General features: G+C 44.9%; 1 protein-coding gene across 2 annotated transcripts in view; it reads right to left on the reverse strand.

The window, feature by feature from the left end:
• PCNX2 (pecanex 2) overlaps positions 1-27,268 on the reverse strand; it is a 292,933-nt gene that overhangs the window by 29,971 nt on the left and 235,694 nt on the right. For both annotated transcript variants that reach the window (XM_025284518.3, XM_044942027.2), the window contains 3 exons: positions 22,393-22,646; positions 12,803-13,036; positions 10,726-10,838 (listed from right to left, as the gene is read on the reverse strand). In XM_025284518.3, coding sequence (XP_025140303.3) covers positions 10,726-10,838; positions 12,803-13,036; positions 22,393-22,646 — 601 coding nt within the window. The remainder of the gene's footprint in view (positions 1-10,725; positions 10,839-12,802; positions 13,037-22,392; positions 22,647-27,268) is intronic.

Genomic DNA, 27,268 nt, shown 5'->3' on the forward strand with positions numbered 1-27,268 from the left:
GATGTCCAACATGCTACTGGAGAAGAGTGGAGAAATAACTCCAGAAAGAATGAAGAGATGGAGCCAAAGCAAAAGCAACACCCAGTTGTGGATGTGACTGCTGATGGAAGTAAAGTCTGATGCTGTAAAGAGCAATATTGCTTAGGAATATGGACTATTAGGTCCATGAATCAAGGCAAATTGGAAGTGGTCAAACAGCAGATGGCAAGAGTAAACATTGACATTTTATGAATCAGTGAACTAAATGGACTGGAATGGGTGAATTTAACTCAGATGATAATTATATCTACTACTGTGGGCAAGAATCCCTCAGAAGAAATGGAGTAGCCATCATAGTCAACAAAAAAGTCCAAAATGCAGTACTTGGATGCAATCTCAAAAATGACAGAATGATCTCTATTCGTTTCCAGGGCAAACCATTCAATATCACAGTAATCCAAGTCTATGCCCCGACCAGTAACACTGAAGAAGCTGAAGTTGAATGGGTCTATGAAGACCTACAAGACCTTCTAGAACTAACACCCCAAAAAGATGTCCTTTTCATTATATGGGACTAGAATGCAAAAGTAGAAAGTCAAGAAACACCTGGAGCAACAGGCAAATTTGTCCTTGGAGTACAAAATGAAGCAGGGCAAAGGCTAATAGAGTTTTGCCAAGAGAGTGCACTGATCATAGCAAACACCCTTTTCCAACAACACAAGAGAAGACTCAACACATGGACATCACCAGATGCTCAATACCAAAGTCAGATTGATTATAGTTTTGCAGCCAAAGACAGAGAAGCTCTATACAGTCAGCAGAAACAAGACTGGGAGCTGACTGTGGCTCAGAGCATGAACTCCTTATTGCCAAATTCAGACTTAAATTGAAGAAAGTAGGGGAAACCACTAGACCATTCAGGTATGACCTAAATCAAATCCCTTACAATTATATAGCAGAAGTGACAAACAGATGCAAGGGATTAGATCTGATAGACAGAGTGCCTGAAGAACTATAGACGGAGGTTCATGACATTGTACAGGAGGCAGTGATCAGACCATCCCCAAGAAAAAGAAATGCAAAAAGGCAAAATGATTGCCTGAGGAGGCCTTACAAATAGCTGTGAAAAGAAGAGAAGTGAAAGGCAAAGGAGAAAAGGAAAGATATACCCATTTGAAGGCAGAGTTCCAAAGAATAGCAAGGAGAGATAAGAAAGCCTTCCTCAGAAATCAATGCAAAGAAATGGAGGAAAACAATGGAATGGGAAAGTCTAGATATGTCTTCAAGAAAATTAGAGATACCCAGGGAACACTTTATGCAAATATGGGCACAATAAAGGACAGAAATAGTATGGACCTAACAGAAGCCGAAGATATTAAGAAAAGAGGTGGCAAGAATACACAGAACTATACAAAAAACATCTTCACAACATAGATAATCACGATGGTGTGATCACTCACCTAGAGCCAGACATCCTGGAACACAAAGTCAACAGGGCCTTAGGAAGCATCACTACGAACAAAGCTAGTGGAGGTGATGGAATTCCAGTTGAGCTATTTCAAATCCTGAAAGATGATGCTGTGAAATTGCCACACTCAATATGCCAGCAAATTTGGAAAACTCAGCAGTGACCACAGGACTGGAAAAGGTCATTTTTAATTCCAATTCCAAAGAAAGGCAATGCCAAAGAATACTCAAACTACCACACAATTGTACTCATCTCACATGCTAGCAGAGTAATGCTCAAAGTTCTCCAAGCCAGGCTTCAACAGTACATGAACCGTGAACTTCCAGATGTTCAAGCTGGATTTAGAAAAGTCAGAGGAACCAGAGATCAAATTGCTAACATCCATTGGATCATCAAAAAGTAAGAGAGTTCCTGAAAAACATCTACTTTTGCTTTACTGACTATCCCAAAGCCTTTGATTGTGTGGATCACCACTAACTGTGGAAAATTCTTAAAAAGATTGGAATACCAGACCACCTGACCTGCCTCCTGAGAAATCTGTACGCAGGTCAAGAGGCAACAGTTAGAACTGAAAATGGAACAACAGACTGGTTCCAAGTTGGGAAAGGAGTATGTCAAGGCTGTGTACTGTCATCCTGCTTATTTAACTTATATGCAGAGTACATCATGAGAAATGCTGGGCTGGAAGAAGCACAAGCTGGAATCAAGACTGCCAGGAGAAATATCAATCACCTCAGATATGCAGATGACACCACCGTTATGGCAGAAAGTGAAGAAGAACTAAAGAGCTTCTTGACGAAAGTGAAAGAGGAGAGTGAAAAAGTTAGCTTAAAACTCAACATTCAGAAAACTAAGATCATGGCATCTGGTCCCATGACCTCATGGGAAATAGATGGAGAAACAATGGAAACAATGACAGACTTTATTTTTTTGAGCTCCAACATCACTGCAGATGGTGACTGCTGCCATAAAATTAAAAGACGTTTGCTCCTTGGAAGAAAAGTTATGACCAACCTAGACAGCATATTAAAAACCAGAGACATTACTTTGCCAACAAAGGTCCATCTAGTCAAAGCTATGGTTTTTCCAGTTGTCATGTATGGATGTGAGAGTTGGACTATAAAGAAAGCTGAATGCCCGATGAATCGATGCTTTTGAACTGTGGTGTTGGAGAAGACTCTTGAGAGTCGCTTGGACTGAAAGGAGGTCCAACCGGTCCATCCTAAAGGAAATCAGTCCTGAATATTCATTGGAAGCTCTGATGCTGAAGCTGAAACTGCAATACCTTGGCCACCTGATGTGAAGAACTGACACATTGAAAAGACCCTGATGCTGGGAAAGATTGAAGGTAGGAGGAGAAGGGGACAACAGAGGATGAGATGGTTGGATAGCATCACCGACTCAATGGATATGAGTTTGAGCACACTCTGAGTTGAGTTGGGGATGGACAGGGAAGCCTGGCATGGTGCAATCCATGGGGTCACAAAGAGTTGGACATGACTGAGTGACTGAACTGAACTGAACCCCAGTCTGTCAGACAAACCTCAGTCTTATCTGCAAGATGATCCAATATGACGTCTGGCGCTAATGTGGGGACTCATATCCAGTAGAAGATGGAGAAAGGAAACTAAGATGATGTATAGGATTCCTGAATAACACTGCTTTCCTTAGTCCACTCTGGGTGGGAGGGGTGGGGATATGGTTGATGTGACCTCAGACTGTGACAGTGACCTCTTGCCACGAGGTCATCTTTCAGGGCTCTCACCCTCTAGCACAGAACATCATCATTATTTCTCTGTCATTTTCCAAGCTCACATTTATCTTGACATGTTCTATCCTCCGTTGATGTCCAGTTGCTCAGCCATGCCCTACTCTGTGACCCCATGGACTGCAGCACACCAGGTTCCCCTGTCCTTCACTGCTTCCTGGAGTTAGCTTACACTCATGTCCACTGAGTCGATGATGCCATCCAACCATCACATCCTCTGCTGCCCCCTTCTCCTCCTGCCCTCTATCCTCTTAGAAGCCTATGTATTCCAAGAGCCAATAAACTTTCTTCTTCAAGCAAACATGATGCTGCTGTAAAGTACAGCCACCTTCTCACTGTTATCTCTGTAAACAGACATCAACTAGGATCTACTCATCCCCTCCAATTTACTGGAAGGCAGTCACCAAGCTGTCTTTTCGCCCCTGGGGTCACTGAAACTATTTTGACTTCCTCCTAAAACATGCCTTTATATATGTATGCTTTTATTCAGTAGGAGACACAGTTCTACAAAGGAGAAAGGCCCCAAACTCCAAATTAAAACCATTATCAGTTTTTGGTTGTCACATCCTTATTAACTCATTCTATTTCCCTAAACATATGGATATTTCACTTGAAGACATTTTATATACTTGTACTCTTTTGCTCACTTGCATTTGGTTTAAGCTGATTCTCAACTTACTCTTTCTCTCTAACTTTGCATGTACATGCTTTTATTCCTTGAGGATAGCCTGTCAAAGCTATGTCACTGTTGTGAAGTTAAAATATGTCCCCCAGAAACCCATCAAATGAGCAGAGCTTGTGACTGCTGCTAGGCTGCTGTGTAAGACCTACCTGGGGAATCAGTGTTCAAAAATCACCTTTTACTCCTTGACATTAAATATGTGAGAATGATATTGTTTGTTTGTTTGGTCTCAGAGAGTACACGTAAGAGTATACTCCTGAGTTAAAATTGTATGAGGATAAAGTGCGTGCACACACACACACACAGATGATGAGACACTCCTACTTTGAATATATAATAAAGCTATACTGAATGAAATATTAGCAAAGTGAATTCATCATTGCATAAAAGCAATGCATCATGACCAATCAGAGCTTATCTCAGAATTAAAAGGATGTTTTAATGAAGGAATTTGTTAATATTACCAATTACACTAACATTAGTTTGGCTAAAACGTTGGCTCAGTTAGTGAATATATTGTTCAATAAAGCTCTTGGTGAAAATGAAAAATGTGTCTTGGTACTTAAATCTGAATAAACTTTTTGGCCCACCTGATAGATTTAAGAAGAATAATTTAATCTGAATGTAAGCCCTCACACTTTCAAAGAATTCATCATCCTTTCCTGATAAAAAGTCTTAGCAATCGAGGAAGAGACAGAAATTCCTAACCTGATAAAAATTGTCTAATAGAAGCCTAAAACAAAGCTTAGTTTTTAAGGCTAAAATTTGACATTTATGCCCATGAATGTCTGGATTAATGTGAGGATGCTGTGCTGAACAGAACAATGGCCCCTCAAACATGCCCATGTCCTACTCTCTGGAACCTGTGGATATGTTATCTTACAGGGCACAAGGAATTTTCCAGATGTAATTAAATTGAGCACTTTAATTTAAAGGGGGAGATTTTCCTGGATTATCTGGGAGGACCTAGTGTAATCGTAAGGACCCTCATATGTAAAAGGGAGACGTAGGTGAGACAGAGTTTGCTGGAGAGAGACTGGAAGATGCTACACAGATGGCTGGGAAGATGGAGGAAGGCGTGGTAAGGATGTAGGCAGCCTGTTGAGCAGGGGACAGATTCTTCCCGCAGAGCCTCCAGAAGGCACGAAGCTCTGCTGACACCTGGGTTTTAGCCTAGTGACACCTGTTTTGCACTTTCAACCTGCAGAACTGTAAGACCACTAGTTTATGTTGCTGTAAGCCACCTAAGTGTGGTAAGTCGTTACAGCAGCAATTGGAAGCTAACACAGACGCCCACCTCCACTTGGCGGTCATAGCCAGTGTAGCAAGAATTGAGTTATGTCCATCGGAAAAGAAAAAGCAAAACTGTCATTATGTGCAGATATGTCTTTCCAGCAGAGAATCAAATAGGATTAATCTAAATAATATTTTTAAGATTTTTTAAAATGTGGTTCATTTTTAAAATTTTTATTGAATTTATTACAATATTGCTTCTGTTTCATGTTCTGGTCTTTTGGCTGTGAAGTATGTGGGATCTTAGTTCTCCAACCAGGGGTGGAATCTGCACCCTCTGAATTTTAAGGCGGTGTCTTAACCACTGGACCATCAGGAAAGTGCCATTGAAATAATAGGCTTATAACAGAGTTCAGTAAGAGGTGCCCAGAATGAGACCAATATGAAAAAAGAAATAACTTTCCTGTAAACCAGCAATAGCCATTAGAAAATGTGATAGGGACAAAAGGAGTCTATTCATGGTCACAATAAAACTATAAAATATCTAGGATCAAATATTCTAAGTATTACAAATCTCCATAAAATGATAAACTGCTACTGAGAGACATTTAAAAAACTGAATGATACCAGAGACAGTATATTATTGACTAATGTCCATTTACTTCTTAAGCTAATCTGTAAATTTAATACAATCTAAATCAAAATTCCAGCTGAGGTTTTTATAAAATGTGAGGTCTAATTTCACCTGAGAAGGGATGTCCCTGGTGGTCCAGTGGTTAAGACTCTGCACTCCCCATGCAGGGGTTATGAAACTAGATCCTGCATGCCACAACTAAGACCCAGCACAGATAAATAAATACATAAATAAATACTTTAAGATAAAATAAATGTCACCTGAGAAGAAAATGAGGCATAGCAGCCCCACCATAAAGACAAGAGCACCTTGACAGAAAACATTTAACACATATTAATATCTTAATATGAGAATAGCTTCTAAAAACCAGCAAGTACTTCATAGAAATTAAAGAGCCTCTTGATGAGGGTGAAAGAGGAGAGTGAAAAAAAACAGCTTAAAACTCAATATTTAAAAAACTAAGATCATGGCATCTGGTCCCATCACTTCTGACAAATAGAAGGGGAAAAGGTGGAAGTAGTGACTGATTTCCTCTTCTTGGGCTCTAAAATCACTGCAGATAGTGACTGCAGCTGTGAAATTAGAAAACTATTGTTTCTTGGCAGGAAAGCTATGACAAACCTAGACAGGGTGTTATAAAGCAAAGACATCACTTTGCTGACAAAGGTCCATACAGGCAAGGCTGTGGATTTTCCAGTAGTCATGAACAGATGTGAGAGTTGGACCATAAAGGAGGCTGAGCGCAAAAGAACTGATGCTTTTGAACTGTGGTGCTGGAGAAGACTCTTGAGAGTCCCTTGGACAGCTCAGAGATCAAACCAGCCAATCTTAAAGAAAATAACCTAGAATATTCATTGAAAGGACGGATGCTGAAGCTGAAGCTCCAATTCTTTGGCCACCTGATGCAAAGAGCTGACTCATTGGAAAAGGCCCTGACACTGGGGAAGATTTGAAGGCAGGAGAAGAGGGCAACATAGGATGAGATGGTTGGACGGTATCACCGATTCAATGGACATGAACTTGGGCAAACTCTGGGAGATGGTGAGGGACAGGCAAACCTGGCGTGCTTCGGTCCTTGGGGGTCACAGAGTCAGACACGACTTGGGGCTGAACAACAATAACAACCTCACAGAAGTGGATAGAACGTACACATGGGCAGGCACTTCACAGAAAAAAAAATGACCAATAAATCCTTAAAAAGAGTCTTACTTCCTTATTAATTATGGACATGCAAATTCAGATAAGAATGAGATGATTTTTTTTTAAACCCATTAGGCTAGACAAATTAAAAAAGATTATTCACTGTTAGTCAAGTTATGGCAAAATATTCATAGAAATTGGGGCAGTTTTGGAAAGCAGTTTGACTATATCCATAGAAATTTATGTTTAAAAAAATTTTTGAGCTCTGAAACCATTTTTCACAAGCAAAACCATTTCTTGAACTCTAGCACAGCTGTTTGGTTGGAGTTGAGGTGGGGACCCTGCTCCAAGCTCCCGCTCATTCTGTGCCCCTCCCTGCCCCCCACAATACCTCCACATACATCAGAACCTCGTGGACTTAGACTCCAACCCCCAGCCCAGGGCAGCGTCTAACATATATCTTTAGTACGTCAAGGACCGAAATGAAAATGCATTGTAGGATTTTATTACAGTATGGGACCGCTCAGTGGAGTGAATCGGCCTCAGATAATCAAATCTTTCCCTAGAATACCAAGAGTATTATTCCCAGACTTATCTCATCACTGTGTTTGGAACAAGCAGAGCTGACATGGAGTATGAGAAGCTTTTGAAACAAAGAAAAATTCCATCAAAACAAGGTTAACAAAGCAGCTGCTAGGCATGGTGCTCAATCAAGGAAAAATTAAATAAAGCAGACCAAGCAAGAAACACCTGGATCAGAAATATTGGAACAAGTCACACAAACAAGATCGAAGAAGTGAAAATATGTTGGATGGGAATGGAAAAAGTGAAATCGCTGAAGCGTTTTATTTGCAATTTGTAAAGAAAATTTTAAATTCATTAAAAAAAAACTTTCCATCGATCCAAAAAATGATGCTTGGGTGCTATGAATGTATGAAGACTCATTTTATGATATAGAGCCTTGAATCTTCTGAAGCCCTTCTCGAAGAGTACTTCCTATTTACAATATTTATAGTAGGTTGTTTTACAAAGCTCATGAAGGGGCCTTCTACTAGACTCTCAATCTTTGAATTCAGTCCCAGATGACCACAAAGGGAATTGCTTGCATCTAGTATGAGAAATGGCAACCCACTCCAGTATTCTTGCCTGGAGAATCCCAGGGACAGAGGAGCCTAGTGGGCTGCCGTCTATGGGGTCGCACAGAGTCAGACACGACTGAAGCGACTTAGCAGCAGCAGCAGCAGCAGCAGTATGAGGCTTCCCAGGTGGTGCTAGTGGTAAAGAACCCGCCTGCCAATGCAGGATGCATAAGAGATGTGAGTTCGATCCCTGGGTCAGGAAGATCCCCTGGAGGAGGGCAGGAGGGCATGGCAACCCACCCCAGTGTTCTTGCCTGGAGAATCCCATGGACAGAGGAGCCTCTTGGGCTACAGTTCATAGGGCTGGATATGATGGAAGCAACTTAGGACAGCACACAGTAGGAGGTCAGGTAGGAGGGAAGAGACGGGGTAGAAGCAGGCCAGTTCTCCCCCAGAGTATTTTCTAGAACAGGCCAACACAATAATCAGTGAGCACTTCTCCCCTATGAAGAAATCTGTAAAATTCTGAGGTGTGGGTGCTGAAAGACTAGTTGTCGTGAATCCTAACCGCCTCAGTTCTCACCTTTTCCTCTCCAGAGAAGGGTGAGGGCTTGCCAGCCACACCACTTCACCCCTTACCACTGCACACACGTCTGGGATGACATCTGCCCATGGCTCGCCACTGGGGATGACTCAGCTACCCCCTGCGGGAAGGGCATTCCGATGTCCCCTCAGAATTGTTTATCCAATGGCCCCTCCTTGTGAGGATTGTTAAACAAGCACATAAGTGGATTTTGCCCTTAAGAAGCTTATCGTACCTAATAACCCCCAAATGCACTCAAGTAGAGTATCAAAAGGACCCCTTTGCAGAACACAGGTTTAGCAATACAGCTCAGAAATCTTGAAGAAAGCCCAAGTAAAGGAGAAACCATTATATAGAAGAACGCTTTCTTTTTAAGCTCCCTGGATCTGCATGATTCTCAGCTTTGGCTGCACGCTGATGCTCCCAGGGGACAATAAAACGTCCTGTTGCGTGGTCCACCTGCACGGGTCCTGACATGAGGGCTCTGCCCTGCGGTAGGGCTTGGGCATTGGGATATTTACAAGACCCTGGGAGACTAGTGTGCACCAATCAAGATGCCTTTAATGGACAGGGAGAATCCAGAACATCTGGCCCACAGTGCTAAATACCAAAGGGGCAGTCTGTGAAATGGCCACTGACTGGGGTGATGAGAAGGTGACTGATGAAATTCACAAGAGCTGTTTCCCTGGAGAAGGAAATGGGGGGGGGGGGGCGCAATGAGTACAACTTCATTTGTGATTCAAGTTCAAGGGCTTGTTTGTGAAGGCAAGACCTGAGGGGTAGAGGGTCAAGGAGGGTAAACAGGCCAGGAGAGAACTGAAAATTAAACTCAAAATAGTTTTGTTGTTTAAGAAGAGAAACCTGGGCTGCTAACATACAAGGGGGCAAGATCCAGCAGAAAGAGAGTTTGAAAAAACAGGAGAAGCAACACCCAGTCATCAAAGCCCCGTTAGAGTCAGGGCAGAGCAGGCTCTGGACTAAAGCACAGAAGTAACCATTTCCTTTTATGGGAAAAAAAAATGGGAGGAGAACTAACATTTTTTGAACATTAATTCTGCTGAATATCATAGGCACTTCATACGTATGAAATGGAATATCTCCTGCCATACTGGTGTGCAAGAAATGTCATAGCTATCCACAATTCCAGCCCTCCAAATATGAATTTCTGAGCCATGCTGACAAGCAGCACCACTTCCTACAGGCGGAACTTGAGAAAGTCACAGTCACCAGCAGTTACAGCCCTCACAGGGCTGGTGGTAAAGAATTCACCTACCAATGCAGGAGACATAAGAGACACAGGTTTGATTCCTGGGTTGGGAAGATTCCCTCCTTCAGGAGGAGAGCATGGCACCTCACTCGAGTATTTTTGCCTGGAGAATCCCATGGACAGAGGAGCCTGGTGGGCTACAGTGCATGGGCTCACAAAGACTCAGACACGACTGAAGCGACTTAGCACGCCTGCACCCAAGTGTGAGCTGGTGAGCCATAAAGGGAATTCAAGCAAGAGAAGAATACCTCTGTAAAACACCTCTATAAAAATGCAGGATGCTGGCCCCAGACAGCTGAGATGCATATGAAAGAAATGACTTTAATAATCCCAGACTTTTGCATCTTCCCGTACATAGAAGAACACTAAATTCCTTAATCTGATATCTGGTTTTCCTTACTTAACAATAATCTTTGATGTTCAGGCTACCGGCCCCCTTCGTTGCCAACTTGTATATAGCCTGACTCCCTCTTTTGCCTCCTAAGAGCAGCTTCTCAGGGCTACTGAGATGCCGTCCCCTGGGCCCAGTGTCCTAAACATTCCCACCAAATAAAACATTTGCTACTTTAAGGTTGCGAATGATTTTTCAGTTGACATATGCATGATTTCATTTAATCTCCCCTCAAAATGTGCAAAGACTCTTATAACATAGAAGGCCCTATGCTTAGAATTCCAGGGCTTTGACTGTTCCTTATTAATACCATTTTCACATTTAATTCCCCAAAAGATCACCATGATCAAAAAGTCTTCTCACAGGTCCAACATGATTTATTAGAGAGAGAACGCTCTGGAAGAAGTAGAGGCAGTCCAACTTTAAAGAAAATGATGGACAAAAGTCTGTCCAGCACATAAAATGCCAACTGGTGTCTGTGCCAACTGTCTCCCCGGGTACCTGAGGGCCATGTTGTGAGCTGCGGTGCCCAGAGCTCTCCTCCCCAGGATGCAGAGCGCGAAGGACAGAGTCACCAGAGGAGAGTCCTCGTCACTTTCTAGGGGCTTCAAGGGCTGGAAGAGCAAAGACGTTCATTCAGCTTTCATGTGGGGTCTGGCATGCACTTACACAGAACCACAAATGCAGAGGTTTTCCACGAGGCAGCCACCATGGTCACCTGGGTCCGCCCACAGTGACCCAAAGGATGGTAAACTCTGCTTCCTGAGGCAGTTTCTCTGGAGGTTGGACACAAAAACAAATTTAAATGGGGAAGTTACTTTAGGGAAATAAAGGGGCTAACGTGTGGTTTGTAAGCCTAGTTTCCTGGAATTGTGAATACGCCACCTTGGGTCAGGAAGATGGTCAGGGGTCAGGAAGATGGTCAGAGCTCGCAGTCAAATGAAAGTAAAAGTCACTCAGTCATATCTGACTCTTCATGGCCCCATCCACTGTAGCCCACCAGGCTCCTCTAGGCATAGGATTCTCCAGGCAGGAATATTGGAGGGGGTTGGCCATTCCTTTTTCCAGGGGATCTTCCTGACCAAGGGATCAAACCCACGTCCCCTGCATTGCAAACAGATTCTTTACTGTCTGAGCCACCAAATGAATTTGCACCTTAACCTTGTCCAAGGCACACCTTAACCCTATCCAATGCCCACCTTAACCCTGTCCAATGCAGGGTGACAGGTACACCAGCAGAAATAGAAGTATAGGAATCAAGTGCAAATGAGGGGTTTTTGTTTCTCTATAATGAGGAGCCCACTGAACTGACCATAAGTCCACAATCAACAATTAAATGAAGTGGTTCATCCAAGCTTAAGAAGAGGAGCGGGGGAAGATGTGGAAGGAACTTAAAAGTTAAAGTATCTTTTGCAAGCAAAGCAAGATAATTTCATTTTTATGAGCTAGCTGAGGAAAGAAGAGTGCCCTCATTGTGGGGTTAGCCAGGATCAGCAATAGACTCTTGACTATTTCAGCTACCAGCGGAGGTTCCGCATGGGTTAAAATCTCAGCACACATTCTCCCGGCTGTGTCTGGAGGACCAATTCTGCCACCGACTCTCTCCCACCTGCTTTCAATCACTCATGAAAGGCCAAGGACCTGGGCTAGTATCCTAATTTGGTTTACCAGTTCACATAGCACACTTCATCAGCTGCTGAGAAGGCAGTTTTTAACTTGGATCTACCATCTCCTTCAACAACACATCATGAGAAGCTTTCCAAATCCTGAGAAGCAGAGATAACAAACTCCTTCCTCTGGCCTCCCTCCCCTTTCTGCTCCTGCCTGCTTCCTTGTCTTCCTTTTATAAGATGTCATTTTCCTTGCTTTCATTTCTAAGAGGCTGTATTCATCTTCGGAAGCATCCTCAGCATGTGAGCAACAATGCACAGATATACAGACAAAACTACCGAGTAGCTTGGACCAACCTGATTGCTAAACAGAATGGGCTTGTCCGCAATTCAATAGGTTTAGTAAATCCTCTGCATTTCAGCCCATATATACTCTGTTCAGAAATCTCAAAAAGAAACCCTAAACAAAGAAGTGTCCAGAGTTTTAAAGCCATGATCAAGGCTTAACACTGTACCAACTCTGAGCACAGTAGAAAGGAAAATGTACTTTCAAGGTGCCTTTCTTGGAGACATGATATATGAATTTTTCCATTTCATTTTGTTTACCTGCTAAATAAATATTTGTTCAAATACTGGTGTCCTTTCTCTCCTCTATTTTGTTATAGTCTACCAGGGCTTCCTTGGTGGCTCAGATGCTAAAGAATCTGCCAGCAATGCAAGAGACCTGGGTTTGGGATCCCTGGGTTGGGAAGATCCCCTGGAGAAGGAAATGGCTATCCACTCCAGTATTTTTGCTTGGAGGATCCCATGGACAGAGGAGCCTGGCAGGCTACAGTCCATGGGATTGCAAAGAGTCGGACACAACTGAGTGACTCACACACACAGAGTATAAGAAAGAGATGGTCTTTACAAGGCTCCTTGTTTCTTAACTTATATTCACGTCCTCCAGCCCCACCTCCCTTACCTACCTCTTGCCTTTTCTGGGCACAGTATTGAATCCACTCCAGATAGACGTTGCAGTAGCTGGCTCGCGTGATTCCCTGGAGACATGGGACGAAGTCATCATCAGTGTTCATGTTGAACATCGCAAGGTCACGCTCAATGTAATGCCATTTGGCAAAGGGCTGCAGGGTCTTCAGAAGTGATTCGTTTCTGATCCAGGAGAACAGTTTGGGGGATGTCACCATATAGTATATTATACTCTGCCGAGAGAAAGAAAGGTTTTGAGCCCAAAGCCTGAAAGACTTAAAATTTCATCTCCTAAAGTAAATCACTGTCAGGGACGAATGACACGTGAAATCCCCATGTGCGGTATCATTTGTATTTCCTGCTAGGTTTAATGCACCCACTGGAGCCGTTCTAAAATGCTCCCTCTTGGTCACCGGAGGGAAGAGGGAAGTGAGAAGAGCAGAATGCTAGCGGAATCTCAATGCTAGCTAGGACGGGATCTCAGTGGTGAGAAAGAATGGCAGTCAGAGAGAAAGCGTCATCCTTTCTGAGAAATGCACACGAAAGCACTGTGGTTCCTCTGGGTTTCCTGGAGGCCAGGCTGGGCTGATGCTGCTGGAAGAAATCGGGGCAGGTCCTCGTCCAGGGCCTCAGACCAAGAGTGTGTCATGAGCTAAAGCAACATGGTTCTTATGGAAAGTACTTATGATGTACAGTTGTTCAGACACACACACTCACACACACACACACACACACACACATAATCCTGGGTACCCAGACAGTGGACATCTGAGATGTCTTCACAAATAACCCCAAGTTTCCTCCTCCATCAGACACTCCACTTACGAGTCCAATTGGGGAAACTGCCACCCTCGGCTTTATGATTCTGAGCTACAGATTTTTTGAAAGCCATCTTGTAGTTTTCAAATGAGTTCATCATTCAAGAAGGCTAGCATCCAGCCTGGAGAAGTAAACATATGACAGAGAAAAACACAACCTAAGTCCGCCATGGGCATGTCGGGAATAGACAGGAGTATCTGTGGATGAGTCCTTGCCAACTTCACTCTTCCTTCATTATCACAGGAAGAGGCACATGGCTGGTGTCACTGGGGCTAAGACGGACCAGGGAACGCAGTTAGCATCCTATTTGTGAATTGAGAGTGATGAGGAGGGGGAGGGGCAGCCTTCCATGCAAGGAGGCAGTGATTAGAACTCCTGTAAAATCAAACATTTCATTGATGGACTCATCTGATTATCAAAGGCATTCTTACCAGACGAGAAGACAGAAAGTAACACACGTGGGGTGGACATGAACAGGGCTTAGGCAACGGGAATCTATGGAGGTGAGTGGGCAGAGGGGCCTTTCCTAGACCCTCAGCTCTCCTCCTCCTCTTCTCTTTGGTTGGGACGTGAAACCCTCAGTGCCTAGGTTGGAGGTTGCCGAGGTGTCTGATTTCAGGCTACTGCAGGGAGTTGAACAGCTGAGTGGACAGACACACGTGGTCTCTGGATTCGGGCAAAACCACAGCAGATGCCTGACTCAGCTTCTCTCTGCTGTTAGGACCAAGGGCAGCCCACTCATTGTGGAAGTTTCATCTGTGGCTCATGGTGTGTGGTCCTCCCTCCTTCTTTGGGGCACGATCTCTATTAGGCTCCATCATCCACCTGACCCCCAATTGAGGAAGCAAGAAACATGAAGTCTGCAGAGAGTAAGTGGAGTTCACATGTTTCCCTGACCTCTGAAACCCTGTTGGCCTTAGAAAACCCCTTCAATGGAAGGAAGGAGGGAGAGAAGGAGGGAAGGAGAAAGGAAATGAGGAAGAGGCCGGGGGAAGCTGAAAGCAGACATGCAAAAGAAAGACATGCTTAATCATGGCCATTTTTCATCACTGTTTTGAGGTTTAAAATGAGATGATGCATCTGAAGCACTTAGCACTTGGCCTGACACGTGGGATGTGTGCAAAAATCACATCATCATCATGTCTTTGGCATCTCTGACTTACCTACCCAGCAAGCTTGAGGCTCAGGTTGGGGAGCAGAGCCCAGGAGAGGTTTGGAGCAGAGGATCAGGAGGTAGGAGACAGCCAAGCCTCCCATGGTCACCAGAGTACACACCTGATATTCAAATACGTGAATCAAGAATCTGGAGGGTGTCCTATTGCCCACCAGCTGGCAGGACCACTTAAAGCTGCTAAGTGTTCCATCCAAAGTCACAAGCCAAAAAGGAAACGGACCGTGACCAAAGGCACGGCTTCTCAGCTGACAATTATGAAGGGAAGAGAGAAATTTGGTCTATCTAAACATCTGGCACGAGCAAACATCTGGTCTAGTTTTCCCTCAATATATACTAATCACGTGTACCAGACAGAAATAACAAACAAAAAAATGGAAAGCGGAACATTAACCTTTTCATTCATTTCTAGGGAGGAAAGAAAATAACCCCTTCACCGATGAGGTCAGAATAGTTAACGAGGACTTTGAATTCCAGGGATTCAAACTCGTTTCTCTAGTTCTGGCAAAATCTTACAGTGTTGGCTTCTGAGTGGGCTTCCCAGCACTGGGCTTTCCCACGTGGGAAGGGAGACAGTACCATGTCCTTTCCCTGTGGGAAAACAGAACTACTTGAACTGGCTGCAAACTGTACTCCATCTCCCTTTATTTAGGCAGAGATGCTGTCAATGAACAGTGTGAAATCCTTCAGAATCTGTCGGGATGAAACGGATTCCATAATAGGCAAAGCTAAGTCAGGATGGTGACATGAATTGATGGCGTACAAACTGATCCAAATTGAAAGCAAGGACTTCCTCTGAATTAGGGCTTCCTTGGTGGTTCAGATGGTAAAGAATCTGCCTGCAATGCAGGAGACCCAGGTTCCATCCTTGGCTCAGGAAGATCCCATGGAGAAGGGAATGACTACCCACGCCAGTATTCTTGCTAAGAGAATTCCACGGACAGAGGAGCCTGGCGGGCTGTAGTCCCTGGGGTCACAAAGAGTTGGTCATGACTGAGTGACTAACACACACACACACACCTCTGAATTAATTCGCGATATCTGGTTCCTCCAGCAGGGACCCTCCTGGTTTCTCATTTTAATTGTAGATCAGCATATTCTCTCAGACAGTTCATCCCAGGAAGAGAACCTGGCAGGCAGTCCAACATGCTGGGGTGTTGGGCTGATGTTGGCCTTATCATCTGCAGGGCAGATGATAAGCACATCTCCTTCCTAAGAGTTGGGCAGAAACAATGGTGGACGAGAAACCAGGCCCTCATTTTCCAGCAGAAATCTCATTTCTTGCTGGTTAAGAGGGTTTGAAACACTAATGAATGGAAGAGAGATGGAGGAGGCACCAGGGAAAACCTCCAGTCATCAGGAAGGAAATGATTTCAAATATATTCATAGAGGGGGGTGGAGAACTGACCCAGTTTATGAGGAGATTTAAAAAAAAAATCCTTTTGTGTAAAGGAATTATTCCAAGTTTTTCTTCCTGTCCAGTGAAAAATAAAAAGAATGAAACCAAACCCTTGAAACTTGAACCAATTCAGGGCTACAAAGGCAACTGGCAATTTTGTTTGCAGAGGAGCGTAGGTCAAAGAAGAAAATATGCCATTTGTTTCTTACCCTAAACTGCTGCTTCTTCTGTCCTAATAGCCACTCAGCACTTCTGAAATTTCCTTTAACTAACTGTACCAGGGAGGTGAGCACAGTTTCTGAGCTGCCCATCCCCAAAGGGCAGGAAGGCACCGAGGGTGATGTCTGGAGAAAGTCTTACCTGAACAGGCTTTCTTGGTGCTGATGTGAATTACCAGGAGGTACTGGTATGAGCTCCACCTGCCACCAATCTCAGTGTCTCCTGAGGGTTGACCAAGAGTTACAAAACATCTCTTCTACTGAGCACAAACATCTGTGGTGGTCCCCACATCTAGTTGCATATCAAATCACATCAGTTCAGTTCAGTTGCTCAGTCGTGTCTGACTCTTAGCAATCCTATGGACTGCAGCATACCAGGCGTCCTTGTCCCTCACCATCTCCCAGAGCTTGCTCAGACTCATGTCAATCGAGTTGGCGATGCCATCCAACCATCTCATCCTCTGTCATCCCCTTCTACTCCTGCCTTCAATCTTTCCCAGCATCAGGGTCTTTTCTAATGAGTCAGCTATTCACATCAGGTGGCCAAAGTATTAGAGCTTCAGCTTCAGCATCAGTCCTTCCAGCATCAGTCCTGTTCAGGACTTATTTCCTTTAGGATTAATTGGTTTGATAGCCTTGCAGTCCAAGGGATTCTCAAGAGTCTTCTCCAACACTATAGTTCAAAAGCATCAATTCTTCAGAGCTCAGCTTTCTTTATGGTCCAACTCTCACATCCGTACATGATGACAGGAAAAAAACATAGCTTTGACTATACAGACCATTTTCAGCAAAGGAATGTCTCTGCTTTTTAGTATGCTGTCTAGGTTGGTCATAGCTTTTCTTCCATGAAGCAGGTGTCTTTTAATTTCATGGCTGCAGTCACCATCTGCAGTGATTTTGGAGTGCCCCAAAATAAAGTCTGTCACTGTTTCCATTGTTAACCCATCTATTTACCATGAAGTGATGGGACTGAATGCCATGATCTTAGTTTTTTGAATATTGAGTTTTAAGCCAACTTTTTCACTCTCCTCTTTCACTTTCATCAAGAGGCTCTTTAGTTCCTCTTTGCTTTCTGCCATAAATCACCTAGTGAGCTTATTTAAAAAAAAAAAAAAAGGTACTTCCCAGGCACACAGAATGGGAATTTCTGGTAGGACGTGGCGATTGACAATCATCTGGCTAGCTGAGGGAGCCTGATGCTACAGATCTGCCCCTGACTGCTGTCCTTCCGGGTCATAAACCATGCCCTGTGCCCCTCTCCTGCCCGCCCAAAGCTCTCATGTCAGCATCACTGCTTGCACGTATAAAACAGAATCAAGGGACTGTCTCCACAAGCCCACTATTGTCTAGCAGGTGCTGGGGGCCTCCCTCAGCCCTCTACCATTCGCACATTATCTTGGATTTGTTTTTCAGTTTGCAAATTGTCATTTTAGAAAATGTACAGGGAATTGGGAGCCACATTTCCAGGAGTTAGGAGAGGAGGACTGTGAAGGGAGAGACACATCAAAAGGCAGGTCCTAGCATGGAGCCCCCAGGCTTCTGGAAAAGCCAAGCAGGTGGACCAAGATGGGGCACCTCAGCCCTTTGCTCTCACTCACTGACAGAGGCCTGCTGGCCCCACGGTGTGGGCCTGGTCTGTCTTGTCCATGGAGAGGCTGTTTATGGGGAGCTCCACGTTCACAGGGCTTCCCTGATGGCTCAGCAGTAAAGAATCTGCCTGCAATGCAGGAGACACAGAAGATGTGGGTTCAATCCCTGGGTCAAGAAGATGCCCTGGAGGAAGGCATGGCAACCCACTCCAGTATACTTGCCTGGAGAATCCCATGGACTGAGGAGCTTGGTGGGCTACAGTCCACAGTGTCTCAAGGAGTCGGACACGACTGAGTGACCGAACACACACATATGCCAGGTTCACAGAGACGAGGCTCAGTCCTGGACTCCATCCTCACCACCAATGCCTGGGGCAGACCCCTCAGACCCTTGCCTACACGTGGGTCTCATCCTTCCCGACTGGATGGCCAGGACTCTGGATTCCACATTACCTGGAACCTTCTTTGTTCATTCCAAAACCATGGGCACCTCCAGCGGTAAGTCATCACAGGAAGGCCTGAGGATCCACAGAGCGGGCAGGGGTGTGTCTCCTGGGCTCATGGAGTTACCAGAAGGGAAGGGGAAAGGGTTTCAGAGGAGGTGGGTGTGAATGCCAGCCTGGGCCCCAAGGCAGACTGTAAGAGGAGCTGGCATGTGAGCTCAGTTTGGACTAGACACTGAGTACTGGGGGAGCACAGGGAGGACTGTTGGGCTGCAACCATGCAAGAGTTGGGGGAGGGGAGGGTGTACAGGCAAAGAAAAGGGGTGGGGTGCAAAGCCTAGTCAGAAATCACAGCGGATGGCTCTGAGTGGCAGACAAATAGTCTTGCGCTATTCTCCCTGTCTTTTTTATGGATCGCAGTTCAGCAGTGAGTTGTGTTTCCTGGTGTGCTCATGAGGGGAGGTGAGCCCAAGGTCCTTCTACTCTGCCATCTTGAATCGCCCCCTCTGTCTTGCCCTCCTCTTGAGGCACTGTGGGGAGAGAGCAAATTAGCCAAGGTGGCGTGCTCAGGCTCTCTCACCCCACGTTTTGTAAATGAAGACTATGTAAAAGCTGAGCTCACTTGCAGCACTGCGCATGTGCGTTACGGGGTACTCGCTTGGTCATGGGCTCCTGTATGTGACACGCCTGTGTGGGCTTCACCATGAAAGCACTGGCTGCTGCTGCGCTGGGGCTACACTGGAGCGACATCATGGGTGTTTTATGTGAGCTTATGCTATGGCTCCGTTACAGTTCTGTTACGGTTCTGTTGTGGTCGCTGCTATGGCTGCTAAGTCAGCCAGGAGAGAGGCTGTGCTGTGGCTGCCGTGCCAGCCAGGAGAGAATAAATGTGTCTGCAGTTCCTATGGCTCCTTGTGTCTTCTTCCAGCCTCTTAGCTCGAGCCTTGCCTACCATGAGTTCAGCGAACAGTGTGAACAGCAAGACAACTGGCGTCACCAACAGGATCTGCGATACAGGCACCAAGGAGGCATGTGGCCTCTGGGCTCATTAATCTGGCCCCTCTAGACCTCTAGCGGCCGCTCAGACTAAGCTCCCAGACCCTTGCATGGCTGTAGTCAGCCCCTGGATCTAGCTCCCCTTCAATGACCACATTTTGTTGCCACATAGGAACTATACCAGATCCTTCTGGAGGAAGGTGTCAAAGAAAGCTGGTTGCCATTTAACATCCGTTTTCTCCTTCCCCCATGACACACAAGTTCTCTCTGGGTTCATGGCTGCCCAGAACACCTTTCCAGACCCCCTTGAAGCTGACATACAACATTCTGGCCAATGGGACACAGCAGCAGTATTCTGTGGCAACTTTCAGGAACCTTCTTAAGGAATAGCTGGTGCGTACCCTTGGCCTTCACTATCTGGGTTCCTTCTTCCATCCATTTGAGCCTTAAGATGGGTGTGCTAAGTTGCTTCAGTTGAGTCTGATTCTTTGTGACCCTGTGGATTGTAGCCCACCAGGCTCCTCTGTCCATGGGATTTTCCAGGCAAGAACACTGGAGTGGGTTGCCCTTTCCTCCTCCAGGGGATCTTCCTGATCCAGGGATCGAACCTGTGTCTCCTGCTTTGGCAGGTAGGTTCGTTACCACTAACACCACCTGGGAAACCTGTCTTGACACTCAAAATGGTGGAGCTGGGAGCTGGAAGAAACCTGGGTCCCTGAGAACTTGGAGCACAGCTTCATTTATGTGTGAGAGGAATACATGTGTGTGAGTCACTGGGATTCCATGACCCACTGCCAAGTCTAATGTCAGCTGATAGACTGAGTTGCCCAAAGTTGACTCTGTATGAAAAACTTCTTGGACCTCAGATACAATGGCCAGGGGAACGCATGGAGTCATGACACAAAAGATTACAACTTCCTGATTCACTTCCCAAATCTTCCCCAATTTGTGTGAGGTTGGACATTTATTATTTTGCATGAGGTTTGGATGTAAAGTTTTACATCTATCTAACATACTTTGCCTGAAAATCCCATGGATGGAGGAGCCTGGTAGGCTGCAGTCCATGGGGTTGCTAAGTTGGACACGACTGAGCAACTTCACTTTCACTTTTTACTTTCATGCATTGGAGAAGGAAACAGCAACCCACTCCAGTGTTCTTGCCTGGAGAATCCCAGAGATGGGGGAGCCTGGTGGCTGCCATCTATGGGGTCACACAGAGTCGGACATGACTGAAGTGACTTAGCAGCTTAGCAGCAACATATACAAAGGGTGAGCATGAATCGCTCACGCTGTTTAAAATATTCTGTCACAGAACAGGGTCTCCCCAATGTCTCTTGTTGCAATCACCTTGGGGTATGATCATTAAGAGTTCTTTGCCCTTCTGACTTGCACAGTCTGAATTCTATTTCCTGAACAATCAAGCAGCTATTTTTGCTGTGGATGCTGAGGCTCCTCACAGGAGTTACTCCCAGTTTCTAAACATCCTTCTTTGTAGTTGACGGAAACTCCCCAAACTTCAGGCACCTGTGTAATCTTTTGATTTTATATTTCATTATTTCTGCTGGACCACTTGTCTCAGCCTCAGCTCACAGGGAGTCTGGGGTCTCAGATGATGAACTTCTTCATTCTGAAGGCACTAAGATGTGGACCCTTTTAAAGACCATGTAGGGTTTGCACCATGCAAAGTAGTCCGTCAGAAGAGAAGCCATCATAGACATCGTCAGACACAACTGCCTCTGCCTGTCCTAACGCTTTAGAAAATACTTTCATCCACGTTATCACTCTGCATCTTGGTCAAGTCTCACATTTGTCTTCCAAGAGACATATTTCAAACCAGGACCTGTTCTGATGTTGAGTACAGGTTGGACAGATGGAGGTACCCAGCAACTGAAAAAAATGTGCTAGTCCCCACATGAGTGAAGAGAAAAGGCTGCCCTAGCTAATCCTGATGGGATCCTTTAGCTATTTTTGCAGTTTTATCATGAGCTTAAAAAATTCATTCTGGTTCTAAAAAGTAGAAATTTGCAGAGCCTTTAAATTAATACTTATAATTCATGAAAGTTTAGGCTTGGTCATATTTCCAGCATGTTTCCATTTATCAGCACCATCATTACTGACGACTCATGCTGTGTTAAAAGTAGAAGAGTTTCAGGTTAGGAAAGTGAAAAATTCGGGAGATGGATGATGGTGAGAGCTTCACAGTAATGTGAATATACTTAGTGCCACTAAACTGTACAGTCAAATATGATTAAAATAGTGTGTTTTATATTATGTGACTTTTGTTGTTGTGGTTTAGTCAGTAAGTCGTGTCCAACTCTTTTGCGACCACATGGACGGTAGCCCACCAGACCCCTCTGTCTAAGGGATTTCCCAGGCAAGAATACTGGAGCGTGTTGCCATTCTCCTCTCCAGGGGCTCTTCCTGACCCAGGGATAGAACCCACGTCCCCTGTATTGGCAGGCAGATTCATTACCACTGAGCCACTTGGGAAGCCATGATTTAAAAAAAAGTAAAGAAAAAGATCTAGGTAAGAAAAGAGACTGCCTATCAGTTTCCAGGCTTAGAACAGCAGTGCCCAACCTTTTAGGCCCCAGGGACCAGTTTTGCGGAAGATAATTTTGCCATGGACTGGGGGTAGGAGGCATGGCTTTGGATTGATTCAAGTACATTACATATACTGTGCACTTTATTTCTAATCTAATCCCGCCACTGATCTGACAGGAGGTACTGGTCCACAGCCTGGAGGTGGGGGTGCCCTGTCTTGGGGCACAAAACCTCAGGCCAATCCAAACCTCTGAGGCTTTTTCACAAAACCAGCAGTCCTGAAACTGAACTAAGCCTCTGCTTCAGACACTCAGGAGAAGCTTCTTAAGCTCTTTACAAAGCTCTCCAGGAGTCTTTTGAGCCAGCCCCGCATTCCTACTCAGACATGTGTCTGGGACCCGGAACAGTACCTTGATATAGTATCTGATAAGGATCCTTCGGAGATCAAAAACCTGCAGCATGGTGGCTGCGTTGTTGTCCATGATGCTGTATCCCTCCAGGATGTACTGGGTCCGTGTGATCTCCCAGGTGAGCCAGCGGAGGTTAAAGGCCGCGTTGCAGGACAGGAGGTGGGGCAGGTGGCCTGGTTTGCAGCAGCAGCAGCCCCTGTCGTCCTCGTCACCCTCTGTGATGGCTTCCACCTCCCTCTGCTGGCAGTAGGTTCCTGGCAATAACAAACACAATGGAAGTTTACAAGAGGTCATAAGATAAGCTTTGTTTAGAATGGATTTCCCTCTTGCCCTTACTAAGAGGAAGATGCTAAAGAGAGTCTGGAAATCAGAAGATTTGTATAGTTCTTAGTTCAAGCAAGTACCCCCAAATAAGTCACCAATCTTATAATCATTAATTCATTTATTCATTCATATTTATTTTGACTCTCATCTCCTCCTGTGTTGTTTTTTTTTGGTCTATGTATGTGTATGTGTGTGTCTTAGAACAGACACCTTCTCATGGCAGCCATGGACATTAATGCTGAAGTGCAGGATGGTTATATCCTTCAGTTTCCCTTTCCAGAAACCTGCAAGTCAAGGCTGAGCCAATAGGAGGCTAAAGAATGTGGCAGGTGGAGAAGTCTGAGAGCAACCAGATGCATGTTGAAGTGTTACGAGGAAGGGTGTCCTGGAAGATCTTCTTGGCCCAAGCGCAAGGGCATAATCACCTCACCTCATATGACTAGAAGCAGCACATCTGACTCCTTTAGCAAGTATTTTGAAACTTAATGCAAACATGAAACTGTCCCCACACCCATTTCCACACCGTTCACTTTTCCTGGGATCTTATCTCATTATTCACAATGCCTGGTACTTGGTAGGTGATAACAAAGCGGTTGGTGGAATGACTGAAGGAAAGGCTGGATGAACAAATGAAAGAATTCTTATCCAGATCACTATATTACAGGCATGCATGCATGCTAAGTTGCTTCAGTTGTGTCTGACTCTTTGTGACCCTATGGACTGTAGCCCGCTAGGCTCCAGGCAAGAATACTGGAATGGGTTGCCATGCCCTTCCCCAGGGAATCTCCTGACCCCCACATCTCTTATGTCTCCTGCATTGGCAGGTGGGTTCTTTACTACTAGTGCCATACAGGCAACAGATACCTCATTGAGAAAATCCACAGGGCATGCAATAGCCTCTGGCTTCCCTGCTGGCTTAGACGGTAAAGCGTCTGCCGGCAATGCGGGAGACCTGGGTTCGATCCCACGGTTGGAAAGGTCCCCTGGAGAAGGAAATGGCAACCCACTCCAGTACTCTTGCCTGGAAAATCTCATGGATGGAGGAACTTGGTAGGCTACAGTCCATGGGGTCACAGAGAGTCGGACATGACTGAACGACTTCATTTCACCTTTCACATTACCGGAGGAAGATAAAGACAGGCGATGTTTAAACTAAGTCTCTCTATAGTACTATGAGTGAGATGGTCATAACAGGTCAGAGATGAAAAACTGCAACCTTCAAATAAAATGTACACACAGGACTGTCATGATAACAGCCTATGAACTAGAAATCAAGATAAGGAAGAAGAGAACAAGCAGGTTGTTGTAACATAAAGTGAAACAGTGAAAGGCTGATCCTGGGTCTTAGGATTCCATTTGTCTTTCTCCAAGACCTCAGCGCTTTGGGTCTGAGCTGCAAAGCACTCTCTATTAAACATTTCAGGGCTCTCTTTGCTCATTCTGTAATCTGAAACTTTTATTCCTGCAGGGCAAGACGTATAGAAACAACACAGGTGAACCACAATCACTGAGTAATTCAAACCACATGCTGGGGGCACCCAGAGTGAATAATGACCTCCAAGTCCTAACTGAGCTGCCCACTGGAACCCCAGGACTGGGGGCACTGGACTCCAGGGAAGTCTCCCCCTTCAGTGGCACACCAGCAACACTGGTTAATTATATGATTTTGGGAGAAATGTTCTTTCAGTGAAAGTAAGACAATCCATAGAAATAGACCTCACAAAGGAGAAGCATAAAGGGGGGAACTTCACCTCAGATAGATTAGCAAAACTCTTTCAATGACGTGCCTTGAGGGTTTTTTCCAGTTTCTGCTTCCTTCCTTCTTCTCCATCCAGGTTAGGCATTTATCACGTTGGGCTGATGTCAGTGCTTTTTGTTTGTTTTACATCAAACTGGAAGGGGTGTGTGCGTGTATTCATGAGTACGTGAAGACAATGCATAACTTGGATTTCTACTATCTGAAGAAAATAACTTAGCGGCATCCTTTGTGAGAAGGAAGAGCTCATATCTACACTGATGAGAGGACCGGCTGAGGAAGGGGTTTGCTGTGAAGGACTGCTAGGCAGTCATAACTGCCCAAGACTTCTAACAAACACCCAGGTCAGGTAGGTCTTGGTACCTTGTTTTAGGAATGAAAGGTTCATACAGTAAGCACCCTAGACAAGAAATTTCCAGTTGAGAACTTTATCTCCTGTTGCTGACAATCCTTCAGCTCTACCATCTCCCACCTCCTCTCCCTCCTCCATTCAGCAGCTCTTCTTGCCTGTTCCTTGATGCCAGCCCCTATATGTCAGCTATTGTACTGTCCTACTATGCTTTTCAAGGTGCTATCCTGTAAGATTCAAAAGGTTTTCTTTATTTCTTGTGTTTGTTTTTAATACGTTATTTGTGTGAAAAGTATTATAAACCTATTACAGTACAGTACTATATACCCAATTGTGTCAGTTGGGTACCTAGGCTAACTTTATTGGACATAGGAACAAATTGAACTTATGAACATGCTCTTGGAATGGAATCTGTTTGTATGTAAGGGACTTACTGTAGTCAGGATCACACTGTAAAAGAATACAAGAATGATGAAACACAGTCATTTCTGCAAAGGCACTAATTTTGCTGTTCACATGCAAATCAGGCCCATGTTCTCAGAGAGTCTCCCTGAGTTTAGAGCATGTTTCCTTCAAAGGGAAGACTGGAGGTCAGTTGCCCCCACACTTGACCCTTTCCAGATGACTGTCTCTGGAGTTTCCACTGAACCCAACTCTTGGCATCTTTTATGTGGGTGTGTTCTCATGGTCTAAGTCAGTGGGACATGGAAAGCACTAAATAAATATTTTACAAATGAATTTTGAGAGTATCTTGGAATCTTTTCATCCTGATAAATGATTGTGCCTCTTGAAAGCTGTGAAAATTGAGTATTTGAACTGAAAATGTGTCCAGTAGATCCCAGATATCTTGCACACAGGATATGCATGAATTTCCCGAGTGCAGCCAAAATGCAGGGCAGCCATTGAGGCTGTGGCTACACCAGACGGGCCTCTCCTGACCACCTGACCATTTCCTCCTCCTTTTCCTCATTTCCAAAGGAGCAAACACTGCCTCCCTTTAAGCACCACTGGCCATCTTTACCAGGGACAGGTCAGTCCTGGCTTATTTATTCATACTTAATTCCAAAAAGATACGAAGTCAGTCTTAAAAGGCATACACAGTACAAAAGCAAATGATGAAATTTTAACTGAAGATGAGGACCCGAAAAACATAACATAGCCAGAAGAATGTCAAGAAACCTTCACTTCCTTCTACGATGTCCTATAAATTTACTAAAGGTGGACCACTAATTTCACTCAGGCTTTCACCAACCAGTATAGAAAGATAATGAGGAGTTTCTCATGTCCTTAAGACAAAAGGAAAATAATTGCTTGGGAGGATCACAGCTATTTCTGTTGAAGACAGCAGAGAGATGACATCCCCAGACCATCACAGAGAGAATACTGTACAATATGGTGTCCACTTTCCTTATCAGCATTGCACAAGTACAATCACGAGGTTCCACAGCTGTTCTAACAGGATTAAAGTACAATAAAGAAAAATTTCTATAGATGGCCAAAATAATTCATTTTTAGGCATGTGGCTCTCCAGAGGTCTGGTGTCACCCAAGGGCGGATTCTGGAGATGCAGGAGGACTGGGAGGACCTCAAACCTTTCAGGAACTCCCTGATATGGACCATGTCTCTCCACTTAGTTTTTAATTAATTAATGTTTTTGGTGCAGCCAAAAAAATTGGGATCTTAGTTCCCAGATCAAGGATCAAACCTGTGTCTCCTGCAACAAAAGTGCAGCAACTTAACCACTGGACCACCAGGAAGCGCCCCTCTCCAGCTAGTTCTGACAATGACTGTGTATTGAGTGGCAGTGTATTTTAACATACTTTCCCTGACAAGCAGAGGAGTATAGCTATCCTGTGGGGCTGGTTAGTGCGGGCATGCTTGCTTTAATGGTAGAGGTAGAGGTGACATTCTCTGGGGAAAACTGGGAAGCCAGAGGAGAAAGCCTATGAAGGTGAGAAAGGAAGGGCGGGCAAACAAGAGTGGAGGAGGTGCCCTCCAGGCTGGGAAGTGGGGCTAAGATCCCTGGAGGGGAGAGGGGAGGCGCAGGGCAGGCCGACTGGAGCGGGAAGTTGATGCCTATGGAGACATTTGAAATTCATTCTGTAGGTAACAGATAGGTAACAGGTATTTTTAAGTCCCAAGGAACAGAGAGAATGTTGCATTTAAGAAACATTCCCCTGCGGCCTTGGGGGAGTATAGAGGGGAGATTGGTCTTGGGGCAGTCAGCCACCCACAGTCCCATTTCAAGTGAAGAGTGATGGGACGGAAACTAGGGTACAGGCTGTTTATGGAGAAACTGGAGGAAATGATGGAGGCACTGAGCCATTATGTGATGGGGACTTCAAAGGATGCATTAGAACGGATCCCCTGCAGCAGTAAGGCTGCACTGGAAGAATGTCAGCTTGTTTACAACCTTCCAGCAAGAGCAGGCACATGAAAGCCCAAAT

Source organism: Bubalus bubalis, chromosome 4, assembly GCF_019923935.1.
Source record: "Bubalus bubalis isolate 160015118507 breed Murrah chromosome 4, NDDB_SH_1, whole genome shotgun sequence".
Taxonomy (NCBI): Eukaryota; Metazoa; Chordata; class Mammalia; order Artiodactyla; family Bovidae; genus Bubalus; species Bubalus bubalis.